This window comes from Microtus ochrogaster, chromosome X (genome assembly GCF_000317375.1).
Source record: "Microtus ochrogaster isolate Prairie Vole_2 chromosome X, MicOch1.0, whole genome shotgun sequence".
Lineage (NCBI taxonomy): Eukaryota > Metazoa > Chordata > Mammalia > Rodentia > Cricetidae > Microtus > Microtus ochrogaster.
In genome coordinates this window covers 58,836,424-58,860,385 of record NC_022026.1, presented here as the reverse complement: position 1 = coordinate 58,860,385, position 23,962 = coordinate 58,836,424, and the positions used below count along the sequence as shown (strand labels likewise).

Genomic DNA, 23,962 nt, shown 5'->3' with positions numbered 1-23,962 from the left:
TTAAGAAATGAGAAAAAGAAGAGTAAAATAACCCTAAAACAAGAATAAGCAAGGTTATAAAGAAGAAGTCATTGTTATTTAAATTAGAAGTTTCTAACACTGAAAAGATATTCTTTTTTATAATTAATTTTATTTATTCATTTATTTTTTTTACATACTAATCCTAGTTCCCTCTCCCTCCTCTCCTCCCGCCACTCCACCTGCCATCTGCTCCACAGAGAGGGTAATGTCTCTCCTGGGAAGTCAACTAAGTCTGTCCCATGGCCTCTTTGAGGCAGGACCAAGCCTCACCCCCATGCCTAGGCTGAGCAAGGTATCTCTCCATAAAGAATGGGTTTCAGAAAGTCAATTCATGCATTAGAGTTAGATTGTGATCCCACTGCCAGTGTGACCCTATATACTGCCCAAGCGACACCATTGTCACCTGTATTCAGGGGGCATAGTTCGATCCTATGCAGGTTCCTTATTTGTCAGTCTGGAGTCAGTGATCTCCAACTAGCTCAGGTCAGCTGATCTGTCAGGTTCTCCATTATGATCTTGACATCTTTGCGTATATTATCACTCTTCCATCCCTTCATTTGTACTCCAGAAGCTCGGCCCAGTGCTTATTTGTGGATCTCTGCATCTGCTTCCACTTTTTCCACTTTTTCTGGAAGAGCGTTCTGGCTTCTCTGGGTTGTGGACTGTAGAATGGTTATCTTTTGCTTTTATGTCTGATATCCATTTACAAGTGAGTACATACTATATTTGTCATTTTGGGTCTGAGTTACCTCACTCAGGATTTTTTTTTCTAGTTCCATTCATTTGCCTGCAAATTTAAAGAAGTCATTGTATTTTACCACTGAGTAGTACTCCATTGTGTACATGTACCACATTTTCTTTATCCATTCTTTGGTGGTTTCCAGGTTCTGGCTGTTAGGAATGATGCTGCTGTGAACACAACTGAGCAAATGTCCTTGTGGTGTGACTGTGCATCCTTTGGGTGTATGCCCCAAAGTTGTATTGCTGGGTCTTGAGGTAGATTGATTCCCGGTTTTCTGAGAAATCACTATACTGATTTCTACAGTGGCTGTACAAGTTTGCATTCCTACCAGCAATGGAGGTGTGTTCTCCTTACTATACATCGTCTCCAGCATAAGCTATCATCAGTGTATTTGATCTTAGCCATTCTGGCAGGTGTAAGATTGTATCTCACAGTTGTTTTGATTTGCATTTTCCTAATGAGTTAAGGATGTACAGCATTCTTCTACATGTTGACATCAAGTTATGCCAGCACCATTTGTTGAAGATAATTTCTTTTCCCATTGTACAATTTTGGCTTCTTTGTAAACAATCAATTGTTTATAGGTGTGTGGATTAATACCAGGGTCTTCGATTTGATTCTGTTGATCCACCTGTCTGTTTTTATGTCAATACCAAGCTGTTTTCATTACTATGGCTCTATAATAGAGCTTGGAGTCAGGGATGGTGATACCTCTAGATATTCCTTTATTGTACAGGGTTGTTTTGGCAATCCTGGGCTTTTTGTTTCTCCATATGAAATTTAGTATTGTTCTTTCAAAAAGAATTGTGCTGAGATTTTGATGGGTATTGCATTGAATCTGTAGATTGCTTTTGGTAAGATTCCAATTTTTACTCTGTTAATCCTACCTATCCATGAGCATGGAAGATTTTAACATTTTCTGATATCCTTTAAATTTTGTTCTTCAAAGACTTAAAGTTCTTGTCATGTAGGTCTTTCCATTATTTTGGTTAGAATTATCCCAAGATATTTTATGTTGTTTGTGGCTATTGTGAAATGTGATGTTTGTCTGATTTCTTTCTCAGTCTGTTTATCATCTGTATATAGGAGGGATTCTGATTTTTTGAATTAATCTTATATTCTACCACACTACTGAAGGTACTTATCAGCTGTAGGAGTTCCCTGGTAGAATTTCTGGGGGTCACATATGTATACTATCATATCATCAGCAAATAGCAAAAGTTTGACTTTGAAGAGAGATTCTGATATGGGATTTTTCTAAGGTCATAGAAGATTTTTGTGTGTAATAGGAACTTAGGGCTTCTGCTGTGAAGGCAAAATTTTCTTTAAGTTTTAAATTGGCATTAACATGATTCTGAGACTCTTTGTATTTCAACCCTTCTCTTTTGTGGTACTCTTCAAGTTAGTCCTGGCTTGTATGATAACTTCCATCTTTCATTGTCCTTGTGGCTCTCTGACTCAATATGAGCTTTATGACAAACCCTCTTCACTTCACACAAACACACACACACACACACACACACACACACACACACACACACACCTGTCTTGATAGATTTTGAGGATTGACTCTGAAAACCCTACTCTCATTGCCTTGATGTGTGACAGTTTTTTAGGCTGTGATTACCCATGCTCATGTTGTGATACATACATGCAAGAAAAACATTCATACATACAAAATAAATAAATCTTAAAAATTTATTAAATGATCACATCCTTAAAGCAGCTTTACAATATGCAGAGTACAGTAATAGCTTAAAAATATATATGAAAAGAAAGGCTTTGTGCACTTGTATTATTTATATATGAAGAGCTACAATCATTTTTCCTCTACAAAAATTAGCAGTTTAGGTCAAGTGTGATAGTCCACATCTGTTATCTCAGCACTCATGAGGCTGAGGTAAGAAAATCTGGAGTTTGAGTCAAATCTGAAGTGCATATAATGAGACTCTAGCTTCAGAAAAAGGTACTATGGAAGTAGAGACAAGAATCAGGAGTTCAAGGCCAATCTTGGCAACATAATAAGTTAAGAGAGTAGCATGGGTTATAAAGAAACACTCAAAACAACAAAAAATAGAAAGCTATGTTAATTCATTCAAGTATATTATTTTCATTGCACTTAATATGGTATTATATTTGAAACTGAGCAGGAAAACACAGAGCTGTTAACATTTTTTAAATATTAATGGTTTTGAAGTATAATCAAATGGAATCAGCAAATTTCTGATCACATAAGTTCTATTTTTAATGATAAACTATTTTTAATGCTCATTGAATGATACATTGAAGTATAAGTAGTTAGTAGATCTTTTCTATATTTATAAATGACTTCATCTTCCTTGAATTCTACTGTGCCAATAGGGGAGAGTGACTGAAGACCACAGTGGGGATGCTATCATAGTCTCAAGTCTCACAAGTTTTCAGCCAATAATGCAGCTGAAGGAAGAAGAGCTTTCTTAAAGATGTTTGCAACTGCATTGGTGCCTTTGATGTTAATATTCAGAATTTATCTATGATACGACTTTTTTTCATCAGGTTGAATCCCTAGTTCAATTAATTCATGCCTCTGGAATTTGAATTCTGCATGATGGCCAGAGGAGGCAGTCAACACCTAGAATCATAGTTAAAGTGGATTTCTTTACCAAGAGCTGCAGTAACTGTGCAGAGTTCTTGGCCTGAGGGTAATTTAGCATGTCTGCATGAGCATTAGCTGGCGCTTCAGTGCAGGTCAAACTGATTAGTGAATGAGAATTCCTAAGTAACTTGGGCTTCTGTATTCATAATCCTCTTGTTCTAAACTGAAATATTTTGTTAACTTTATCTTAGCTTTACTGATAAATAACTTAAAATGCCATATGATTTCTCTATTTTAAGTGTACAATGCCATAGGGGATGGCATATTTCCACATGTGTGAAATCATTAACATTATCCATATTTTGTTTTTGTTTTTATTGAGCTATATATTTTTATCTGCTCCCCTCATTTCCCTTCCTCTCCCCTTCTACTCTCTCCCATGGTCCTCTTGCTCCCACTTTACTCAGTAGATTAAAAAATACATCGGATTATTTTAGTTTTTTGTATCTGTTGAAGTTTACTTTGTTGCCTAGTATGTGGTCAATTTTTGAGAATGTTCCATGAGGTGCTGAGAAGAAGGTATATTCTTCTATGTTTGAATGGAATGTTTTATAGATGTCGGTTGAGTCCACTTGAGTTATAACATCTGTTAGTTCTCTTATTTCTCTGTTAATTTTCTGCCTGACAGACCTGTCCAGTGTTAAGAGTGAGGTGTTTAAGTCTCCCACTATTAGTGTGTTGGATTTAATGTGTGATTTAAGTTTTAGAAGTGTTTCTTTTCCATATGAGAGTGCCCTTGTATTTTGGGCATATATATTTAGTATTGGGATTGCCTCTTGATTTATTTTTCCTGTGACTAATATGAAATGTCCATCCTTGTCTTTTTTTTGATTGATTTTAGTTTGAAATCAAATTATTTTGTTAGATATTAGGATAGCTATACCAACTTGTTTCTTAGGTCCATTTGATTGGAAATTTTTTTCCCAACCCTTTACTCTGAGGCCATGTCTGTCTTTGAGGTTGCGGTATATTTCTTGTATGCAGCAGAAGGATGGATTCTGTTTTCATATCCAATCTGTTAGCCTGTGCCTTTTTTTTTGATTTTTGAGACAGGGTTTCTCCGTAGCTTTTTGGTTCCTGTCCTGGAACTAGCTCTTGTAGACCAGGCTGGCCTCAAACTCACAGAGATCTGCCTGCCTCTGCCTCCCGAGTGCTGGGATTAAAGGCGTGCGCCACCACCACCAGGCAGCCTGTGTCTTTTTTATAGGTGAGTTGAGTCCATTTATATTAAGAGATATTAATGATCAGTTATTGGTAGCTCCTATTATTTTGGTTTTATTTGTTTGTGATGTTATTGTGTGTGTTTTTCCCTTTGAGATTTGAGATTTGATGATGTGAGATCATCAGTTGTCTGTGTTTTTGTGGATGTAGCCAACTTCCTTTTCCTTCTAGTACTTTGTATATGGCTGGATTTGTGGCTCGGTCTTGGTTAAATCTGGTTCTGTCATGGAATGTCTTGTTTGTCTATGGTGATTGAAAGTTCTGCTAGGATGTCAGTCTGGGCTAGCATCCGTGGTCTCTTAATGTCTGCATAATGTTTGACCACAACCTTCTGGCTTTTATTGTTTTCATTGAGAAGTCAGGTATAATTCTTATAAGTCTGCCTTTATATGTTAGTTGGCCTTTTTCCTTTGCAGGTCTTTCTTTATTCTGTATGTTAAGTGTTTTGATTATTATGTGGCAAGGGGAGTTGGTTTTTTTTTTATCCTGTCTATTTGGTATTCTGTAAGCTTCTTGTATCTTCATATGCATGTATTTCTTTAGGTTGGGAAAGTTCTCTTGTATTATTTTGTTGAATAAATTTTCTGTGTCTTTGAGCTGAAATTTTTCTATACCTATCATTTTTAGGTTTGGTCTTTTCATGGTGCCCCATATTCTCTGGATATTTTGTGTTAAGCTTTTTTTAGACTTAATGTTTTCTTTGACTAATGAGTCTATTTCCTGTATCATATCTTCAGCTCTTGAGATTCTCTCTTCCATCTCTTGTATTCTGCTGTTCATGTTTGCATTTGTGGTTCCTAATCGTTTTTTTCATAATATCTGTTTCTATAATTCCCTCAGTTTGTGTTTTCTTTATTGTCTCTATTTCAGTTTTCAAGTCTTGAATCGTTTCTTTCATCTGTTTGATTGCTTTTTCTTGGTTTTCTTTGAGGGATTTGTTGATGTCTTCTAATTTTTTGTTTGTCTTTTTCTCCATTTCTTTGAGGGGATTTCTCATTCCTCTTTAAGGGCCTTAAACATTCTCTGAAAGTTATTTTTAGGTCATTTTCTTCCGCTTCAACTTCATTTGGTAGTTCAAGTATTACTGTTGCAGGGCCACTAGTTTCTATTGGTGTTGTGTTGCTCTTTGTGGTGCTGTGTGCTCTTACCTTGTCTACCCACCTTTTCCTCTGATTGGTGTACTTGGCTGTATCTCTGGTGATCAAGTCTTCCTGGTGCCAGTAGATCCAAGGCTCAAATGGTTGCTTCTGGTGGTGCAGTCAGGGCCACGGTTTCAGTCACCGTGAGGTGTTCCTGGACATCCCTCAGCACTCCCTGTGGTCCCTCTGCAATACTGGGGGTTGTTCTGGCCTGCTCCCACGTTGCTTGTTTGTTTGGGGCTGCTTCCCCTGAGGTTCCTGCCTTGAGTCTGCTCCAACAGAGGTCGCTGACTCAGGCATGCTCTGGTGGTGGAGGTCACTGACTCCTGGTTGCAAGTCACTGATTCTCATCCCGTTCTGCAGAGGTCTCTGGCTCAGCCTACTCCCTCAGTGGTGGCTCCTTTGTACCTGTTCCTTTGGAGGTTGTTGCTCAGGCCTGCTCTGGCAGAGGTCATCTTCATCATCCATATTTTATAATTTTCCTATCTCCCCACAATTGAGCCTTTGATCATTTACAGTTAGTCCACATTCTTACCCCAGTCTACTTACATCATGTCTCTATAGATTTATCTATTTTGGGCAGTTCTTATAGATGAAACCATATGACTATTCTCTTCCCTTGTCTTGAGTGTTGTGATTATGGTAGCATACTATGATGAGAAACCTGTTTTTCACTTTTTTTTTTTACTACATATGTCAATATTTGTTCCTTTAAATTATGAGGTACTCTATATATGAATTTGCCAAAGATATTTTTATTTATTTGTTGAAAAACATCTCAGTCATTTCCAGTTTTTAAGCTATTATGAATAAAACTGCCATAAATACTTGTGTGAATGTAAGTTTTAATTTTTCTGGGATATTTGCCTAGGACTATAATTGCTGAATTTTCTAGTATTTAAATACTTAACTTTTCAAGAAATGACCAAATTATTTTCTAGAGTAGCTGTACTGTTTGAGTCCCACTAGCAAAATATGAATTGTACTTTTTCCACATCTTCTCTAGTGTTTGAAATTTTTACTATTTTTTTTTAGTTTCAGCCATTCTAATAAATGTATAAAGACCTCTTACTGTAGTTTTAACTTATATTTCCCTAATAGCTGATATAACATCTTTTTATGTGCTTACTTGTCATTGGCCCTTTTGGCAAAGTATCTGTTCATCTCATAATTGAATCATTTAGTTCCCTACAATTGAGTTTGATGATTTCTTTAAATATTCTAAAAATATACCCACTGTCAGATACACATTTTGTAGTAAATATTTAAATGTTATATACATACAAGTGTGTTTTCACTTCTATTTTGTAGCTTGGTTTACTTCTGTATTTTGTTTCTCTTTTTTGTTTGTTTTTGAGACATGGTTTCACTAGGCTGCTCAGAGCAAAAGCTTTTATTTTGTGCTCAAAGACAAATTTTTCTTTGGTAAATTATACTATGAAATTCTAAGAATTCTTAATCTGTGGATTCTGTGCTTAGTCCTATATCTCTGATTTTTTTTCTCCTATGGTTTTCTTTTTAAAAAAAATATTTATTTATTATGTATACAATATTCTGTCTGCGTGTATGTCTGCAGGCCAGAAGAGGGCACCAGACCCCATTACAGATCATTGTGAGCCACCATGTGGTTGCTGGGAAGTGAACTCAGGACCTTTGGAAGAGCAGGCAATGCTCTTAACCACTGAGCCATCTCTCCAGCCCCTCCTATGGTTTTCTTTTAAAAATTTATTTACAAATGTTAATTGGACAAAGTCATGAGTTTTATTACATTTTCATTTGAGTATGTCATATACTTTGGCCATATTCACCCCCACTGCCCTCTTCTGTCCTCAATTTCTCTTCTTTCTCTTCTGAAATAAAACCTCTTTTTCTTTCATGTCATACACATGTGTATGTTCATGTATGTGCACACACACACAGTATTTCTCTTTCTGATCTCCATTTCTGTTCATTATCCTGCAAATGATGTCATTTCATTATTTATGGTTAAACAAAACTGCATTTGGTATTCATTTATCCATTAGTGGGTAACTAGACTGATTCTGCATTTTGACTATTAAGAATAGTACCATAATAAACAGATGTGTAGGTGTATCTGTGTGGTGTGCTGATTTAGATTTCTTTGTGTATATTCCCAGGGCTGGTATAAGTGAATCATACAGTAGTTCTGATTTTAGTTTTTGAGGAACCTCCATACTGATTTCCATAGTCGCTGCACTAATGTACAATAGTGTATAGGAAAAGATTTCTTTGTTCCCCAACTCCCCACATTTTCACCAGCATTTTTCATTTCTTGATGATAACTGTTCTGACTAGAGTGAGATAAAAATCTCAGTGATGGGGGGCTGGAGAGATGGCTCAGTGGTTTAGAGCATCATCTGCTCTTCCAGAGGTTCTGAGTTCAATTCCCAGCAACCACATGGTGGCTCACAACCATCTGTAATGAGATCTGGCGCCCTCCTCTGGCGTGTGGGCATACATGGAGGCAGAATGTTGTATACATAATAAATAAATAAATCTTTAAAAAAAAAATCTCAGTGATGTGGATGGGTGGGTGGGTGGGTGTGTTGGTTGGTTTTTTTTAAGACAGGATTTATATAGCCCAGACTAGCCTCCCAACTTGCTTTTATCTGAGTCTAGCCTTAAATTCCTCTTTGCCTGCCTCTACCTCCCAAGTACTGATATGACATATGTACCACCACTTTTCAGTTTCAATATAGTATTAATTTGCATTTTCCTCATGGTTGCGAATATTCAGCGTTTTTCACATATTTATTGGTCATTTATACTACTTTTAAAAAGTATATGTTTATTTGCCATTTAGTGATTGAATTTTTTAGAGGGGTTGGTGGTTTATTGTTATTATTTTTTAGTTCTGTACATATATATACTAGGTCATGTATTTCATCTTTTTTAGTTTTGTTTTTGTTTCTTGAGACATGGTTTATCTGTAGCTTTGGTTCCTGTCCTGGAACTAGCTCTGTAGACCAGGCTGGTCTCGAACTCACAGAGATCTGCCTGCCTCTGCCTCCCAAGTGCTGGGATTAAAGGAGTGCGCCACCATCGCCCCATCATGTATTTCTTAAACTGTAGGTCATGACCCCATTTGGGGGAATCTCATGACTAAATGTGAGAATCATGAAAATTTGTAATTATTAAGTTTCTGAAGAAGCAATACTAAATTTGATTCAAAATCAAGTGCATAATGAATCAGATTTTTCTGACAGTACACTCCAGTCTTACATCACATTATTTCACAACTGCCTTGGTTCTGAATACATGACATGTGCACTTTGCATAGCTTCTGCTATCATACCATGCAATGCCAGTTAACTCTGCCTGGAGCTTGGTTCAAATATTATACATTGCAGTGCTATTATTAAACAAAGTTTTCTGTTCTTAAACATTTTAGTAAACAAAGCCCTTTCACTTTTATTTTTCCTATCATTTGTTGGGATGCAGGTATCAAATTAGTATATATTTGGATAGTATTGTGTTAGAATAAGTGAAGTTGTTTGATAGGACTGGAGATACGGCTCAGCAGTTAAGAACACTCTTTCACAGGACCTAGGCTCAGTTCACATGGCAGTTCATATCTGCTTATAACTCCTGTTCCAGGAGGTTGATACCTTTTCTTGTAGGCCGAGACTGCTTGTTTGTTTCCAGGCCGCCCATACCCAAAATAATCACACAGAAACTATATTAATTAAAACACTGCTTGGCCTATTAGCTTAGGGTTCTTATTAACTAATTGTTACATCTTTAATCAACCCATTTCTATTATTTTGTATTTTACCACAAGACTTGTGATTTACTGGCAAGGTTCTGGCGTGTCTATCACCTTCAGCAGCTACGTGGTGTCTCCCTGACTCCACCTACTCTCTATGTATATCAGATTTTCCACCTGGCTATATTTTGCCCTGCTATTGGCCCAAAGAAGCTTCTTTATTAACCAATGGTAATAAAACATTCACAACATACAGAGAGGAATCCCATATAATTTTCTGGCCTCCACAGTCTCTTGCATGCATGTGATACACATAAACTCATTCACAGACACATAAAAAATGGGTAAATCTTTTTTAATTGGTATTTGAAGCCAGATGTGGTACCACACTCCTTTCTTTAACCCCAGCACTCCAAGTGGATATTTGTTAGTTCTAGGTCAGCCTAGTCTACCTACATAGAAAGTTCTAGGCCAAACTAGGGTTATGTAATGGACCCTGTCTTTAAAAAGTTGCTATTTGATTTAATTTGGCTTTGATTTTACATAAAAATATTAAATGAATTTTGTCTTGATATGAGGACAGAATTCTCAACAGTTTCTAAAATGGTTCTAAACATACTTCAGCCATTTTCTACTATGTCTTTGTGTGAAGTAATACTCTCAGCACTGACAGTTAGAAAATCAAAATATCAATCAAGGGGAAAAGAGAGGGTGGCTCAGCAGTGTTAAGAGTACTAGGAGCCTGGTGGCAGTGGTGGCGCACGCCTTTAATCACAGCATTTGGGAGGCAGAGGCAGGTGAATCTCTGAGTTTGGGGCCAGCCTGTTCCACAAGAACAAATTTCAGGACAGCCAAGGCTGCTTCTGGCCTTCTTTGTGTTCTCTCTCTCTCTCTCTCTCTCTCTCTCTCTCTCTCTCCCTCCCTCCCCCTCCCTCCCTCCTCTCTCCTCTCCCTCTTTCTGTCTTGCACACACACAAATGTATTTTAGAATAATTAGATTTGAAAATATTGAAGATTCTCCATATCTGATTTATCAAATTGTCAGCTGAGATTCCATTTTTCATGTAAAACTTAAACATACCCAACTCATTAGTATGCAATTTTAATTTAATCTTTAATAAACAGTAAAATTAATATATGTATACCAAAGATTTGGCTTTAAAGTAAGTTTCCTTATAGTTTATTATCAGCAAATGTTTGTGTTGTCTACCTGAGGTTATATACAAGTTTCTCAGGAAAAGGGATTTTCAAAGGAAAAAAAAAAATAAGAAACCCTGTTCTAACTATCCCCTGTTAGTTATATAGCTAGAGAACATTTTTACCTATTTTTTAGACTATCTCTTCACCTTATTTCTTTTGCTTTTTAATTCTATACAATCTCATTGACCTCTTAGGCTTTTTCTAAATATTTGACAGATTTTACCCTTAGTGTAAAGTACCATCTTGAATTAAATTGTGTATGACAAGTTGGACTTTGGTTGAAGTTCTCACTCTAGTACTGTTCCAATGTTATTTGTATACTTTTATCAAAATATATTGAGAATATTTGTGTGGGAGTCTTTTAAAAATAGGATAAAATGTATCAGTTTGAGAATAGGAATATGTCAGGTTACATAGTAAAGGAAAATTAGGTTGCTAAGCAATGGTTTTAAAGTAGGGACATTAGCTTAGATTATTTGTTTGGGTTGAATGTAATTGCAGTGGTGTTTGAAAATGAAAAAGTAGAAAAGAGTTGTAGATCTGATTATAGAAGTTATTATTTGAGAGATGTAGCACTTTGATTTAAAGATAGTCAGGGTCCATGGAGTGAATATGAGTCCTTCAGAAACTGTGCTTGGCAAGGAAATAATTTCTCGAAAGAGCTTCTAGGAAGAGAAGCAGCCCTGATGGCAAATGCTTTTATTTTAGCCTAGTGAAGCTAGACTACATTTCTGATACACTGAAACATAAAAATAAATGTGTTTAGTTTTAGGCCACCAACTTTATGGTAATTTGTTACTGTAACACTAGAAAACTAACCAATAGGTATTTTAGGAAAGCTCCCATTGTTAAATGGCTAGGAATTTATTTCTCTTTTTAATTTTTGCTTATTCTTTTAAGACAGTGTCTTGCCATGTTGCTCAGGCTGGCCCTGGACTTGGAATTTTCCTCACTCAATTTCTCAAGTAGTTGGGATGACAGGATGACAGGCATATACTATCAAAACTGACAAATAATTAGGATTATAAATGTTTGGCCACAATGTACATGCATACATATATACATTGACATATAAGACAGAGAATGTGTGTAATATCCTTGTGCAATTACACAAATGAAGTGATCCTATGAGCAAATTTGTGCATTCAATATGAAATAGTTAGAAAATATATTACTTTTATTTCTACTTGAATTTCTACATTATTATTTTAAATTAAATGGTTTTATTTTATTTCATTTCATTTAGTTAAGATATGGTCTCACTGTGCATCTTTGATTGATCTGGTACTCATTGTGTAGACCAGGGTGACCTCAAACTTATAGAGATCCTACTGCTTCTGCCTCTTGAATGTTGGGGGCTAAAGGTGTGCAACTGATGTTAGTGTTGCCCCTTTTGTAGGGGACTCAGGAGATCCAGCCCTGAGGGTGTGAGAGCAGCAGAGCTGACCCCCTCTCCCCCGTCTGCCATGTGGTGGCCCCAGTGAGAAAAAAGATGCCCTCACCTCATTGGTGATGGATGGATGCCACCCCTTCCTACTGGTAGCAAGCCAGAGGACTAGTCCCAGGATCGCGGATCATGAGAGTTGGAGAACTAGCCCTGCACCTCTCATCAGCTGCAGCACACTGGAGAATGGACCCTACACCCTGCCAGGGCAGCACCCTAAAGCTGACCCTATTGTCATGCAAATGAGCCAGCCCTGGGGACATGACAGTAGGAGACCCCTTCCCCCAATTTACCCCCTACTGCCATTGGGAGAGAGGGACCTGTATTGCTCCTGCACAAGACAGTAGAGCTGGCCCTGGTGGTATAAGTGTGGGTGAGCCAGACCAGAGAGCCTGAGACAAGAGAACTGGCCCCCACTTTTTGCTGCAGACTGGATTGGGTGGGCCAAGACAGAGAGTTCACCTGGGTGGTGACAGTGGAGGAAAGCTGGCAGACTGACCAACACAGCTACCACCTAGGCTCAGAACCAGGACTAAGGGTTGGCCCACTCCAACACCCATCTCATCTATAAATTATTGGAGCATGTAAAGGGGACAAACCTATAGATCTAAAACTGCAGGATCTTCATGACGCAGGACAACAAGAGGATATCCAGTGAGAGCTGGTGCTGTAGCAGATGCCAGACGCTTCAAACAAAACCAATGACTCAGGGCAATGAACACTTGCAAGTGAAGATGAAAGGACTAAAGGGTGAACTGTATGACACACTGAGCCATACTACAGCTTCCACAACGAGATTCTAGTCTCTTTTTTTATTGTTTTGTTTTTGCTTGTTTAGTTTTGCTTTGTTTCTGTCTTTGTATGCTTTGGTTTTTGGGTTTTCTTTTGAATTTTGTTTTGGGGGGGAGTTACATGAACAGAGTACAGAAGGGGGAGGGGGGGAGAAATCGGCAAAGAATCAATAAAAGTTTGAAAAAGGGGTATACAAGGCCATGCCTGATCTTGATGCAGATTTTTTTTTGGTTTCTGTAACAGCATTATTGTGATAAAACGTATACCATATAGTTCACCCGATTAAGTATACAATTCAATGATTTTAATATCTTTACAGATATGTGCAGCCATCACCACAGACCACCTTAAATTTGCTAGCCCCATTGATTTTTGGCTTTTCTTTCTGATGAAAAGTCATTAAATTGATCTTATTGGTGGTTGTGCATAAAGAGTGGGTTTTTTTATTTCTTTCATGATTTTCTTATTTTTTTTAGCTTTTATCAGTTTTGATATAATGTTTGTATTTGTGGCTCTCTTTTTATTTATCCTACTTGGAATTTGATTTTCTGCATATGAAAATGAATGTTTTCCAGTAATTTAGGAAGTTTGTGGCAGGGAGGGTATTCTCCTTTTCCTGTGTTTTTGCTAGTATTCCCATTACATGTTTCTTTCTTGGATAGTTTCTGTTGCTTACCCTTTTTGCTGTTTTTGGTTATTCTTTCTTGTTTTTTTGAATGTCTTACCAGTTTTGTTGGAAACTGAATGTTTTCAGTAATAGTGATTACACACACACACACACACACACACACTCACAGCTTTGTTATTTGCTTGCTTGTTTTCTTCCTTCCTTCTTTCCTTCCTTCCTTCCTTTCATTCTTTCTTTTTTTCTTTCATGAGTAGCTGAATTATTTTATTGAAGTTCATTTACTAATCCTCAACCCTTAACTTGAAGTATAAAGCTTCTAATGTAGCCTCAGAAGTATAGTCTTGGTTTATGCCCATAGTCACCCTAGGGAGATGGTGTTTTTGAGAAGTGTTCCTTTGTCTCTTCCCTTCCCTAACCACATCCATTTTCTTTTATTTTTATGATTGTTGTTTGAAACAGGGTCTCACTAAGTAGCTTTGACTGGCCTAGGACTTACTATGTAGACCTGGCTGGCCTCGAAGTCCTAGAGAGCAACCTGCCTCAGTTTCTGGAATTCAGGGATCAAAGGTGTGTGTCACCCAGCCCCACATTTCACTTTTAAACTCCACTCATTGATAGCTATTTTTTTTGCTGCTTTTTAAAACAATGTTTGTTTATTTTTATTTTAGATGTATTGGTTTGCCTATATATATGTATATACATCATGTGCATACCTGATGCCCACAGAGACCAGAAGAAGGCATCACAACCCCTTTAAGTGGAGTTATATATGTTTGTGAGCTGTCATATGGACGCTGGTAACTGAAACCAGGTTCTCTGCAAGAGCAGGAAATGCTCTTAGCCACCAATCCGTCTCTGGAGCCCCTGTTTTGCTATTTTCAATACATCTTGCTTGGGGTATAAATTGCTACACAGACCAGTAAGATCAAATTAGCACTCCTTTGAAGATATAGTTCCTGATAATTGGTGTTTGAGATTTCTTCTGGAGTGGAATAAGTATACCTCAGTAGTAGAGTACTTGCAGAGCATATACAGGGCCGTGGATGTAATCCCAACACTGTAGAGAGAGGTTTCTTCTGATTCCCAAGAGACTCTTCCCTCCCCTCTTTTCTTCTTGTTTGCTTTGGTGTATTTGACAACCTATCCTTGAACTTGCCATAACTCGTTTGAAAATTAAGTCATATCCACTGGGGGAAGAATTAGAGCCCTCTATTCTGACTTCCCTTTTTCCCTTATTGGGGAATAATCACAGCAATGTCCCTCTGAATGGTAGCTCCATGTCTCTTGAGCTTGCCTTCCTATAGAACCTCAACCCCTCAAGCTGGGACTAAGACAATCAAGGACTCAGTATGTTTAGTGGCACCACACCCAAGGCATTGTCTCCATCCCATGATTGAGGACTAGGTAGAAAAAAAGGAGTCTAAGAAAGTGAACCCAAAGAAAAACATATAGGCATCCTCCTGAATATTAACCTTCATCAGGCGATGAAAGGAGACAGAGACAGAGACCCACATTGGAGCACCTGACAGAAATCTCAAGGTCCAAATCAGGAGCAGAAGGACAGAGAGCATGAGCAAGGAACTCAGGACCGCAAGGGGTGTACCCACACACTGAGACAATGGGGATGATCTATCAGGAACTCACCAAGGCCAGCTGGCCTGGGTCTGAAAAAGCCTGGGATAAAACCGGACTCACTGAACATAGCGGACAATGAGGACTACTGAGAACTCAAGAACAATGGCAATGGGTTTTTGATCTTACTGCACTTACTGGCTTTGTGGGAGCCTAGGCAGTTTGGATGCTCACCTTACTAAACCTGGATGGAGGTGGGTGGTCCTTGGACTTCCCACAGGGCAGGGAACCCTGATTGCTCTTCGGGCTGACGAGGGAGGGAGAGGGACTTGATTGGGGGAGGGGGAGGGAAATGGGAGGCGGTGGTGGGGAGGAGGCAGAAATCTTTAAGAAAAAAGAAAAAAGGAGTCTGCCCCACACAACCTTTTAGTAACTGGTGACAGAATAAATAGTATTGATGGTACTGATCTCCCAGGAAGAAAGACTTCCAACTGGCATTTAGGGAAGAAGAAACTCTATGTTCTTAGCTGCACCAGTCTGGCATGAGGTCTATGCTAAAGAGACAGGGAATGAATTGAGGTCAAATGCCATAGATTGACATTTATTTACTTTGAGTTTTAGTAGATTATCTTGAACAGATGTTCCTTCCTTTGCTATATGCCCTTAAGACCATTTCTAGAGGTTTCTGATGTTTGGCTATTATGGTTTTAATTGAAATAACTTTACCAGTTTTATTAAGAAACGAGTCCCCAGAACTGCATATACAATTATGCCAGAAGTAGAACTGGACAAGCCTTTTAACGTAAAGTCTTTTGTCTCTTATTGCCCATGGTTACACTGTAGTGGCCATGGACTTGAACTTCTACCACCATGGTAGATTGTGAGTGGCTTGAAGTCAGTATCTTTGTAGTGCGCACTATCATTTTTTTTTCTGTGACTGTCATTCCTTAACTGACAAAAGTCAATTCTACTTTGTGTTTTTAATATTTCATGATTTTAAGTGTTTGTTTTTTTTCCTTTATTCATGATCTGTGATTGTTTTAATTAACTTCTTGCTGTTGACTTACAAACTATCTCCTTTATCTTAATATTTCCATTTAATAAAGTGGCAAAGAATGCTACCAATCACATATGTAGTAGTTCCAGTTTTGTGTGTTTCTGAATGGGTGTTTAAGGCAATTCTGAATTACATCTTAGTTTTAGATAATAAAGAATTTAAAAGTAAGGGCCTAAGTTGCTGATTTCTTTTTGTCCAGCCCTATCTTGAGAAAGCAGTAACAGTATTTATGCCAATTGAAATTGTTGTTTTTAGAAACATCATATCCACTTTACTGCGAGTCAATTTTATTTAAATCACGATAGTCCAATCAAAACATTGTTAGATGTTCATGATCTAAATTCTGTTGTATGAATTAAATTACAGTACACATTAAAAGCCACAAAACGTTTGTTTTGTAATATATGGTGTTACTCATTAATAGCTTTTTTAGGATAAGCTATTATCTCCCTTCTTAATCCCAGCAAAGATCACTTTTGTTTCAGGTATGTACTTTTTGGGATTCTCCAAATACTCCATTAGTGTATTTTTCCCTGGGTGATACCTTTGTTCTTGTTGCCATCTGTGGAAGAGAATCCAGCAGACCTGTCTTCCTCTCATACTTTTGAACAAAAATCTTTTTGGCTTCCTCAGCATCCCCCATTCTTATTTGTTCCTTGCTGTTCAACACCACTAACACTATGACCTGAAGACAGATGTTACACTTTCTCTAGTGTAAGTATGTTTTCAGAAAGGTGATAGACTCAATCTGTTATTAACAACACTCAGGGAAGGACACTTGAAGCATTAGAAGATGTAGTCCAAAGCTTCACAATATTGGAACTTTTTATAAGAAAGCTTACTATGTATATAGTCTACAATTGGTGAACCTAAAGAAGCTAAATAAGAAGGTGAACCCAAGGAAAAACATATAGTTATCCTCTTGCCTATGGGAAGTAGACAAAATTGCCAGGGAGATATTTTAGAATAGGTTTCTTTTTTTCGCTTTGATTTTTTTTTCAACACACCAATTTTTTTCAAGACATGCTTTTTCTTTGTAGCTTTGGAGCCTGTCCTGGCACTTGTTCTGTAGACCAGGCTGGCCTCAAACTCACAGAGATCCGCCTGCCTCTGCCTCCCCAGTGCTGGGATTAAAGGTGTGCGCCACCACCGCCTGGCGTAGATTAGGCTTCTTGTTTGCAAAATAGGAACAAGGAAAAGGGAAAGGGGGCAGGAAGAAAGACTGTGTGGTCATTCTCTTAAAAGATGAGGTGTGTTTCCTTTCAGCCATTTTTTTATGCCTTTCAGCCTAGGCCTTTGAAAGTTACGCCTTCATGACTGCTTTTTCTTTTCATGTTCTTATTGGGGTCTCTAACTGGAGATAACTCAGCTGACACCCCGTAATTTGATTCTGGCCAGCAGTGTACCACTCAGCATCTGTAGTTTGGACTAATGTTATGGTCTCACTCAACCTTTGGAATTCTGTAAATTAATTTGTTGGGATAGTCTCACTATTATAATTTAGGCTGGCTTTGAATTCATAGCAGTTCTTTAATGTCAGCTTCTCAGTGTACAAGTATATATGGATCATTTCACTCAGTGTTGTTCTCTTTCCTAGGATGCACCATGATGAAACGACAGAGACCTTTCAGCAGCAGTGAGAGTTCAGATGAGTGTGAGTAGAACTAGCTAGTAACCTGTGTATCTTTGCCAACTGAGGATATCTTCTTTGACTTGAGAATAAACTGTTGCGTGCTTCCTTCAACAATTTAAATCTTTCTGAAAAGGAAAGGTCAAGATCCATTTTTTATTTATTTAATTTCATTAGAAATGTATAAATTAAATAGAAAAAAATTTAAAAAACTAAATTAAATAGAATTGGTTTATATGTAATATAACACCTTTTTACATTAAATATGAGTATAACAAAAGCTAAATCTACCAATGCTTTAATAGAACTTCTCCTGAAAGGAAGAAAAAAGTATTGGGAATATAAACTATAGATCCTGATTTTGAATATAACTATGGTGCTAAATATTTGGTTGTGGGTCAAACATTGATTTGTTTAAAATCTTAACAGTACCCTTAGGTAAGTGCTAAAAGATTATTTGTACCACATTCTTAGTTTTTCTATAATTTTGGGGGGGGGGGTGGTGGTTGTTTGTTGATAGATCGTTTTCTCCTGGCAGAACATGAATTAGGATTAACACCAAGTTGAATCTTCACAGTCATTATTAAAGCTTTTATAGTCACTAATGTTTAACTCCATTAAGATTCTCTCTTGGGCACAATTGAATTTTTTCTTCATTAGTATGATATCTATGTGATCTCCTGTCTTTCATATAATTAGTTAGTTAACATTTATTTAAAGTAGTGGTTAATATGTTTCAGTATTTTTTCTAATTATCTTTTGCAGGTCCTTCTACTTCTTTTACTTCTAGCTTAATGTATAGGAAGATGTCAAAAAATCCCAAGGAACATAAGAAGTCTGCTGAGGTGAGATTAAATATTTAATTTCACATTTAAAAGCCAATATCTACCTTCTTCCAATATACTTACAATACCCAGAATTTGAAAATGTGCAAAGTAAAATATATACTACTGGATAGATAGGCTCATTTTCTGGTAATTATACTTAGTTTCTAAGAAATATTTCATTTCTCTTTTATGAGATGGTATTTTTTTTTTTTTTTTGGTTTTTCGAGACAGGGTTTCTCTGCGGGTTTGGAGGCTGTCCTGGAACTAGCTCTTGTAGACCAGGCTGGTCTCGAACTCACAGAGATCTGCCTGCCTCTGCCTCCCGAGTGCTGGGATTAAAGGTGTGTGCCACCACCGCCTGGCTGAGATGGTAATTTTTACACTGATTTCTTTTTTTGTATTTTGTTTGACTGGAGTTATTTTTATTTTTAAAACAATTTTATTTTACATAACAATCCCAATTCCTCTCTCCCATCCTCTCACTCCCCCTACCTTCTCCCCACCCCACAACCCCCTATCCACTCCTCAGAGAGGGTGAGGCCTTCCATGGTGAGCCAACAAACTCTGTCACATCACTTGAGGCCGAACAATCTAGGCTGAACAAGGTGAATGGGCTCCAAAAAGCCAGTTCATGTACTAGGGATAAATTCTGATTCCACTGCTAGTGACCCCACAGACTGCTCAAGCCCCTCAACTGTCACCCATATTCAGAGGGACTAGTCCAGTCTTATGCAGGTTCCCCAGCTGTCAGTCTGGAGTCAGTGAGCTCCCACTAGCTTAAGTCAGCTGTTTCTGTGGGTTTCCCCATCATGGTCTTGACTCCTTTGCTCATGATATTGTCTCCCTCTCTATGACTGGACTCCAGGAGTTCAGCCCAGTGCTTAGCTGTGGATCTCTGAATCTGCTTCCATCAGTTACTGGATAAAGGTTTTATGATGACAATTAAGATAGTCATCAATCTGATTACAGGGGAAGGACAAATAAGGTGGCTTCTCCACTATTGCTTAGATTCTTAGCTGGGGTCATCCTTGTGGATTCCTGGGAATTTCTGGAGTGCCGGTTTCTTGCTAACCCCATTATGGCTCCCTCTTTCAAGGTATCTCTTTCCTTGCTCTCCCTCTCTGTCCTTCACCCAGCTCAACCTCCCCGAACCCTCATGTTTTCCTACCCACTCCCCTAATACCCTCCCCCATGCTGTCAGTTTATGAAGGAGATCTTGTCTACTTCCTCTCTCCTGGGGAATCCGTGTATGTCTCTCTTAGGGTTCTCCTTGTTTCCTATCTTCTCGGGGGTTGTGGACTGTAGACTGATTATCCTTTGCTTTATGTTTAATATCCACTTAGGAGTAAGTGCATACCATGTTTGTCTTTCTGAGTCTGGGTTACCTCACTCAGGATGGTTTTTGTTCTGGTTCCATCCATTTGTCTGCAAATTTCAAGATGTTATTGTTTTTTACCACTGAGTAGTACTCCAGTGTGTGTGTGTGTGTGTGTGTGTGTGTGTGTGTGTGTGTGTGTGTGTGTGTGTGTGTGTTATAATATATATCACACTTTCTTTATCTATTCTTCGGTTGAGGGGCATCTAGGTTGTTTCCAGGTTCTGGCTGTTATAAATAATGCTAAGAACATAATTGAGCACATGTCCTTGTAGTATGATTGAGCATCCTTTGGGTATATCCCCAAAAGTGGTATTGCTGAGTCTTGAGGTAGATTGATTCCCAATTTTCTGAGAAACTGCCATACTGATTTCCAAAGTGGCTGAGCAAGTTTGCACTGCCACCAGCGATGAAGGAATGTTCCCCTTACTCCACATCCTCTCCAGCATACGCTTTCATTAGTGTTTTTGATTCTGACAGGTGTAAGATGATATCTCAGAGTTATTTTGGTTTGCATTTCCCTGATGGCTAAGTATGTTCAGCAGTTGCTTAAGTGTCTTTTGGCCATTTGAGATTTCTCTGTTGAAAATTCTCTGTTCAGTTCAGTGCCCTATTTTTAAAATTGGATTATTTTGTAGTTTGATATCTAGTTTCTTTAGGAGGTTTTTTTATATATATATTTTGGAGATCAACCCTCTATCAGATGTGGAGTTGGTAAAGATTCTTTTCCATTCTATAAGTTGCTGTTTTGTCTTGTTGACCATGTCCTTTGCCTTACAGAAACTTCTTAGTTTCAGGAGGTCCGATTTACCTATTGTTACTCTCCGTGTCTGTGCTACTGGGGTTATATTTAGGAAGTGGTCTCTTGTGCCAATGTGTTTAAGTGTACTTCCCACTTTCTCTTCTATTAGGTTCACTGTAACCGGATTTATGTTGAGGTCTTTAATCATTTCAACTTGAGTTTTGTGCATGTGGATAGATATGGATCTATTTGCATTCTTCTACAGGTTGACACCCAGTTATGCCAGCACCATTTGTTGAAGATGCTTTCTTTTTTCCATTGTATAATTCTGACTTCTTTGTCAAACGTCAGGATTTATAAGTATGTAGATTAATATTAAGGTCTAGGGCTTAGAGGGTAGGGCCTTCCAGCTGGGAATCCAGACACTCACCTCTCAAAGTGTAAGTGGGGCCAAGGCTCTGATGGTCTCAGATGCAGTTGGGGATGGTTGCAGGTGTGGGGTGTCTCCTCTCAGGCCTCTGGAACTTTTCTGGGTGGGGATGGGGCACAGATGTACCTCCAAGGGCGAGGGCCTAGAGAATAGGGCCCTCTAGCCAGGGACCCAGACACTCTCTTAACACTGATTTCATTTGAGGAATTGGTTCCCAGCTGTACAGCAGTCCTCCCCGAACCAGGAAATCAAAGAGAGCTAGACTTGGAGATCTATGAAGTATCTCAAACTCTTATAGCCTAGTGTTGAAAAAAGTTAGAGGATGGGAGATAGTGCAAGAAGAGGCTAGGTAAAGAGGTTGTATTTGGAGAGGGAAGGACTGAGTCCTGACAGCTTTTCAAATACTACTAGCTCACTTCTCTGATGCTGGTCATCTGCCCCAAGGTCATCAAACTATCAGAACTGTACTTGCACTTAGTGGATCATACAGACTTTCCTCAGTGGAAATTAAATTATGAAAAATTGACCCTGTACTCCTTCAGTTTTACTAGGAGTAAACATTTTTGGCTAGAAAGGAAAAAAGAGTGCATTAGTTATCTGTTCCTGCATTGGCAATAATCACAAGATTCATGGCTTAAAACAGTATACATTTATTATCTCAGTTTCTGTGAGTAAGGAGTCTGTACTAAGTGTGGCTAGATTCTGTGTTCATAGTCTTTCAAGGCTGCAAACTCTGTGTTCACTGGGATGTTCTCACTGGAGATTCGAAAAGAATTCACTTTCAAGTTATAGGCAGAATTCCTTTCCTTGAAGCTGAAAGACTTGAAATCCTTGTTTTCTTGCAGTCTTTTGACAGAAAGCACCCAGTACCTAAAAGATGTTATAGTTTCTTGCAATTTGGCCTTCTCTCACAACAGGGCCACTTTCTCAGAGGCAACAAAGAGAATCTTTCTATCCCATATGCTAAACTGAAATTTTATATGACATCAGTATTTTTTAACTGTTTTATCTTCTAAAACATTTGCAATAGTCTATGGTTAGAAGCAAATTATAGGTTCCACTCATTCTCACAAAAATAGAGTAACTGATGGGTATTATTTTTCAGATATATCCACCAGAGAGCATTTCTTCCTTTCTCAGTTGTCACCATCTCCCTTTATTATTTTGTCAGGGATCTTTGTGCGCCTGGTTGAATGTCAGGATATTTTTTATGTGTCTACCATACAGGAAAAACTTAGGGAATATAATGCACAAAAACTATAGTGGAGAGGACTGGAAAGATGGCTCACAATTAAGAACACTGGCTTTTCTTCAAAAGGATTTAGGTTAAGCTCACAACCATTTGTAATTCCACTTCCAGGGGATCTGATACCTTCTCAGGCACTGGGCACACATGTATTATACATACATATATGCAGACAAAACACTCATACACATATGAGAATAAATCTTAAAAAAACATTTTAAGAACAATATTGAGTGTTCAATAGAATTTTCTTTAGTTTGGGTTTTCCCATATTTGTCTTATGATTAGACTATAATTAAGTTTTGGGAGAATGATATAATGGGATGAAGAGCCCTTCTTGTCACATTATATCAAGGATTATTATTTGATTAACATGAGGTTTCTCCAGTATAACATTACTTTTTTCTCCCTTTATCTTGTTCTTTTCACTAAGACTGGTATACTAAAATACAGGAATGACGTTAGGCAAAGATTCACTTGCTGAAGGAAAGAGTTAACAAATACATTTGATGATGTTCTGTAGAAATTTATATCTTCTCACTGACTTAAAAAAAATATAAGGCTGATAAGATGGTTCAGTGGGTAAAGGCACTTGGTGCCAAGTCTGAGAACCTCCAGAAGTCACATGGTAGAAGGAGAGAACCAACTCCAGCAAGTTGTCCTCTGACCATGCCACTTGAGTTATGGCACATCCACACACACACCATGTGTACTCAATAAATAAATGAAAAAAATTTTAATTATATAATTTTTTTAATATGGGCTTATATGTATTTGCTTTATATTTTAGGATTTTCATAAGTATTAGATATTGAACCTATGCCTTGTGCATGCTAGACAAGTACTGTATTATTGAGCTACATCTCCACCCTGCTTTATATTTTGGATTTATATATTTAGATCCTGCATAATTTTTTAGTTCTTTATTTACAACCAAGTCACTCTTTCTTCTCCTTCCTCCTCCTAGTCCCCCTCCCACATCCCCTCTGCCCTCCCAATCCACTCTTCCTCAATTTCTATTAAGAGGAGGGCAGGCCTCCCATAGATATCAACCAAATATGACATATCAAGTTGAAATCTGGACAAGGCAGCCCAGTATGAGGATGATGGTCCCAAACTCCAGCAAAAAGTCAGAAACAGCCTCTGCTCCCACAGTTAGGAGTCCCACAAGAAGGCCAAGCTATACAAATGTAACATATATGCAAAGGGCCTAAGTCAGTCGCATGCAGACTCCCTGGTTGTTGGTTCAGACTCTGTGAGCCCCTGAGCCCAGGTTAGTGATTCTGTGGGTTTTCTTGTGGTGTCCTTGACCCCTCTGACTCCAATAATCCTTCACTAGTAGTCTCTTACCTGCCACATCATACTTATTCATATCCTTCTTACCCTTGAGTAATTCACTGATAGTGAAAAACATGGATAAGCTGGCTAAAATAAAGTCTTGAGTATAAAAATAACTAGAATAAAACTATCAACTTTCTGAAGTGTAATGTATCTCTAGGTGCACAAACATGCACTTGTGTTTGCATGTGAGTAA

At 38.0% G+C, this 23,962-nt stretch overlaps 1 protein-coding gene across 1 annotated transcript in view; it reads left to right on the top strand.

Moving 5' to 3' along the window:
• Positions 1 to 23,962, top strand: part of Jade3 (jade family PHD finger 3) — a 104,805-nt gene that overhangs the window by 37,669 nt on the left and 43,174 nt on the right. The window contains exons 7-8 of the mRNA XM_026784919.1: positions 17,776 to 17,832; positions 18,574 to 18,653. Coding sequence (XP_026640720.1) covers positions 17,784 to 17,832; positions 18,574 to 18,653 — 129 coding nt within the window. The 5' untranslated portion in view covers positions 17,776 to 17,783. The remainder of the gene's footprint in view (positions 1 to 17,775; positions 17,833 to 18,573; positions 18,654 to 23,962) is intronic.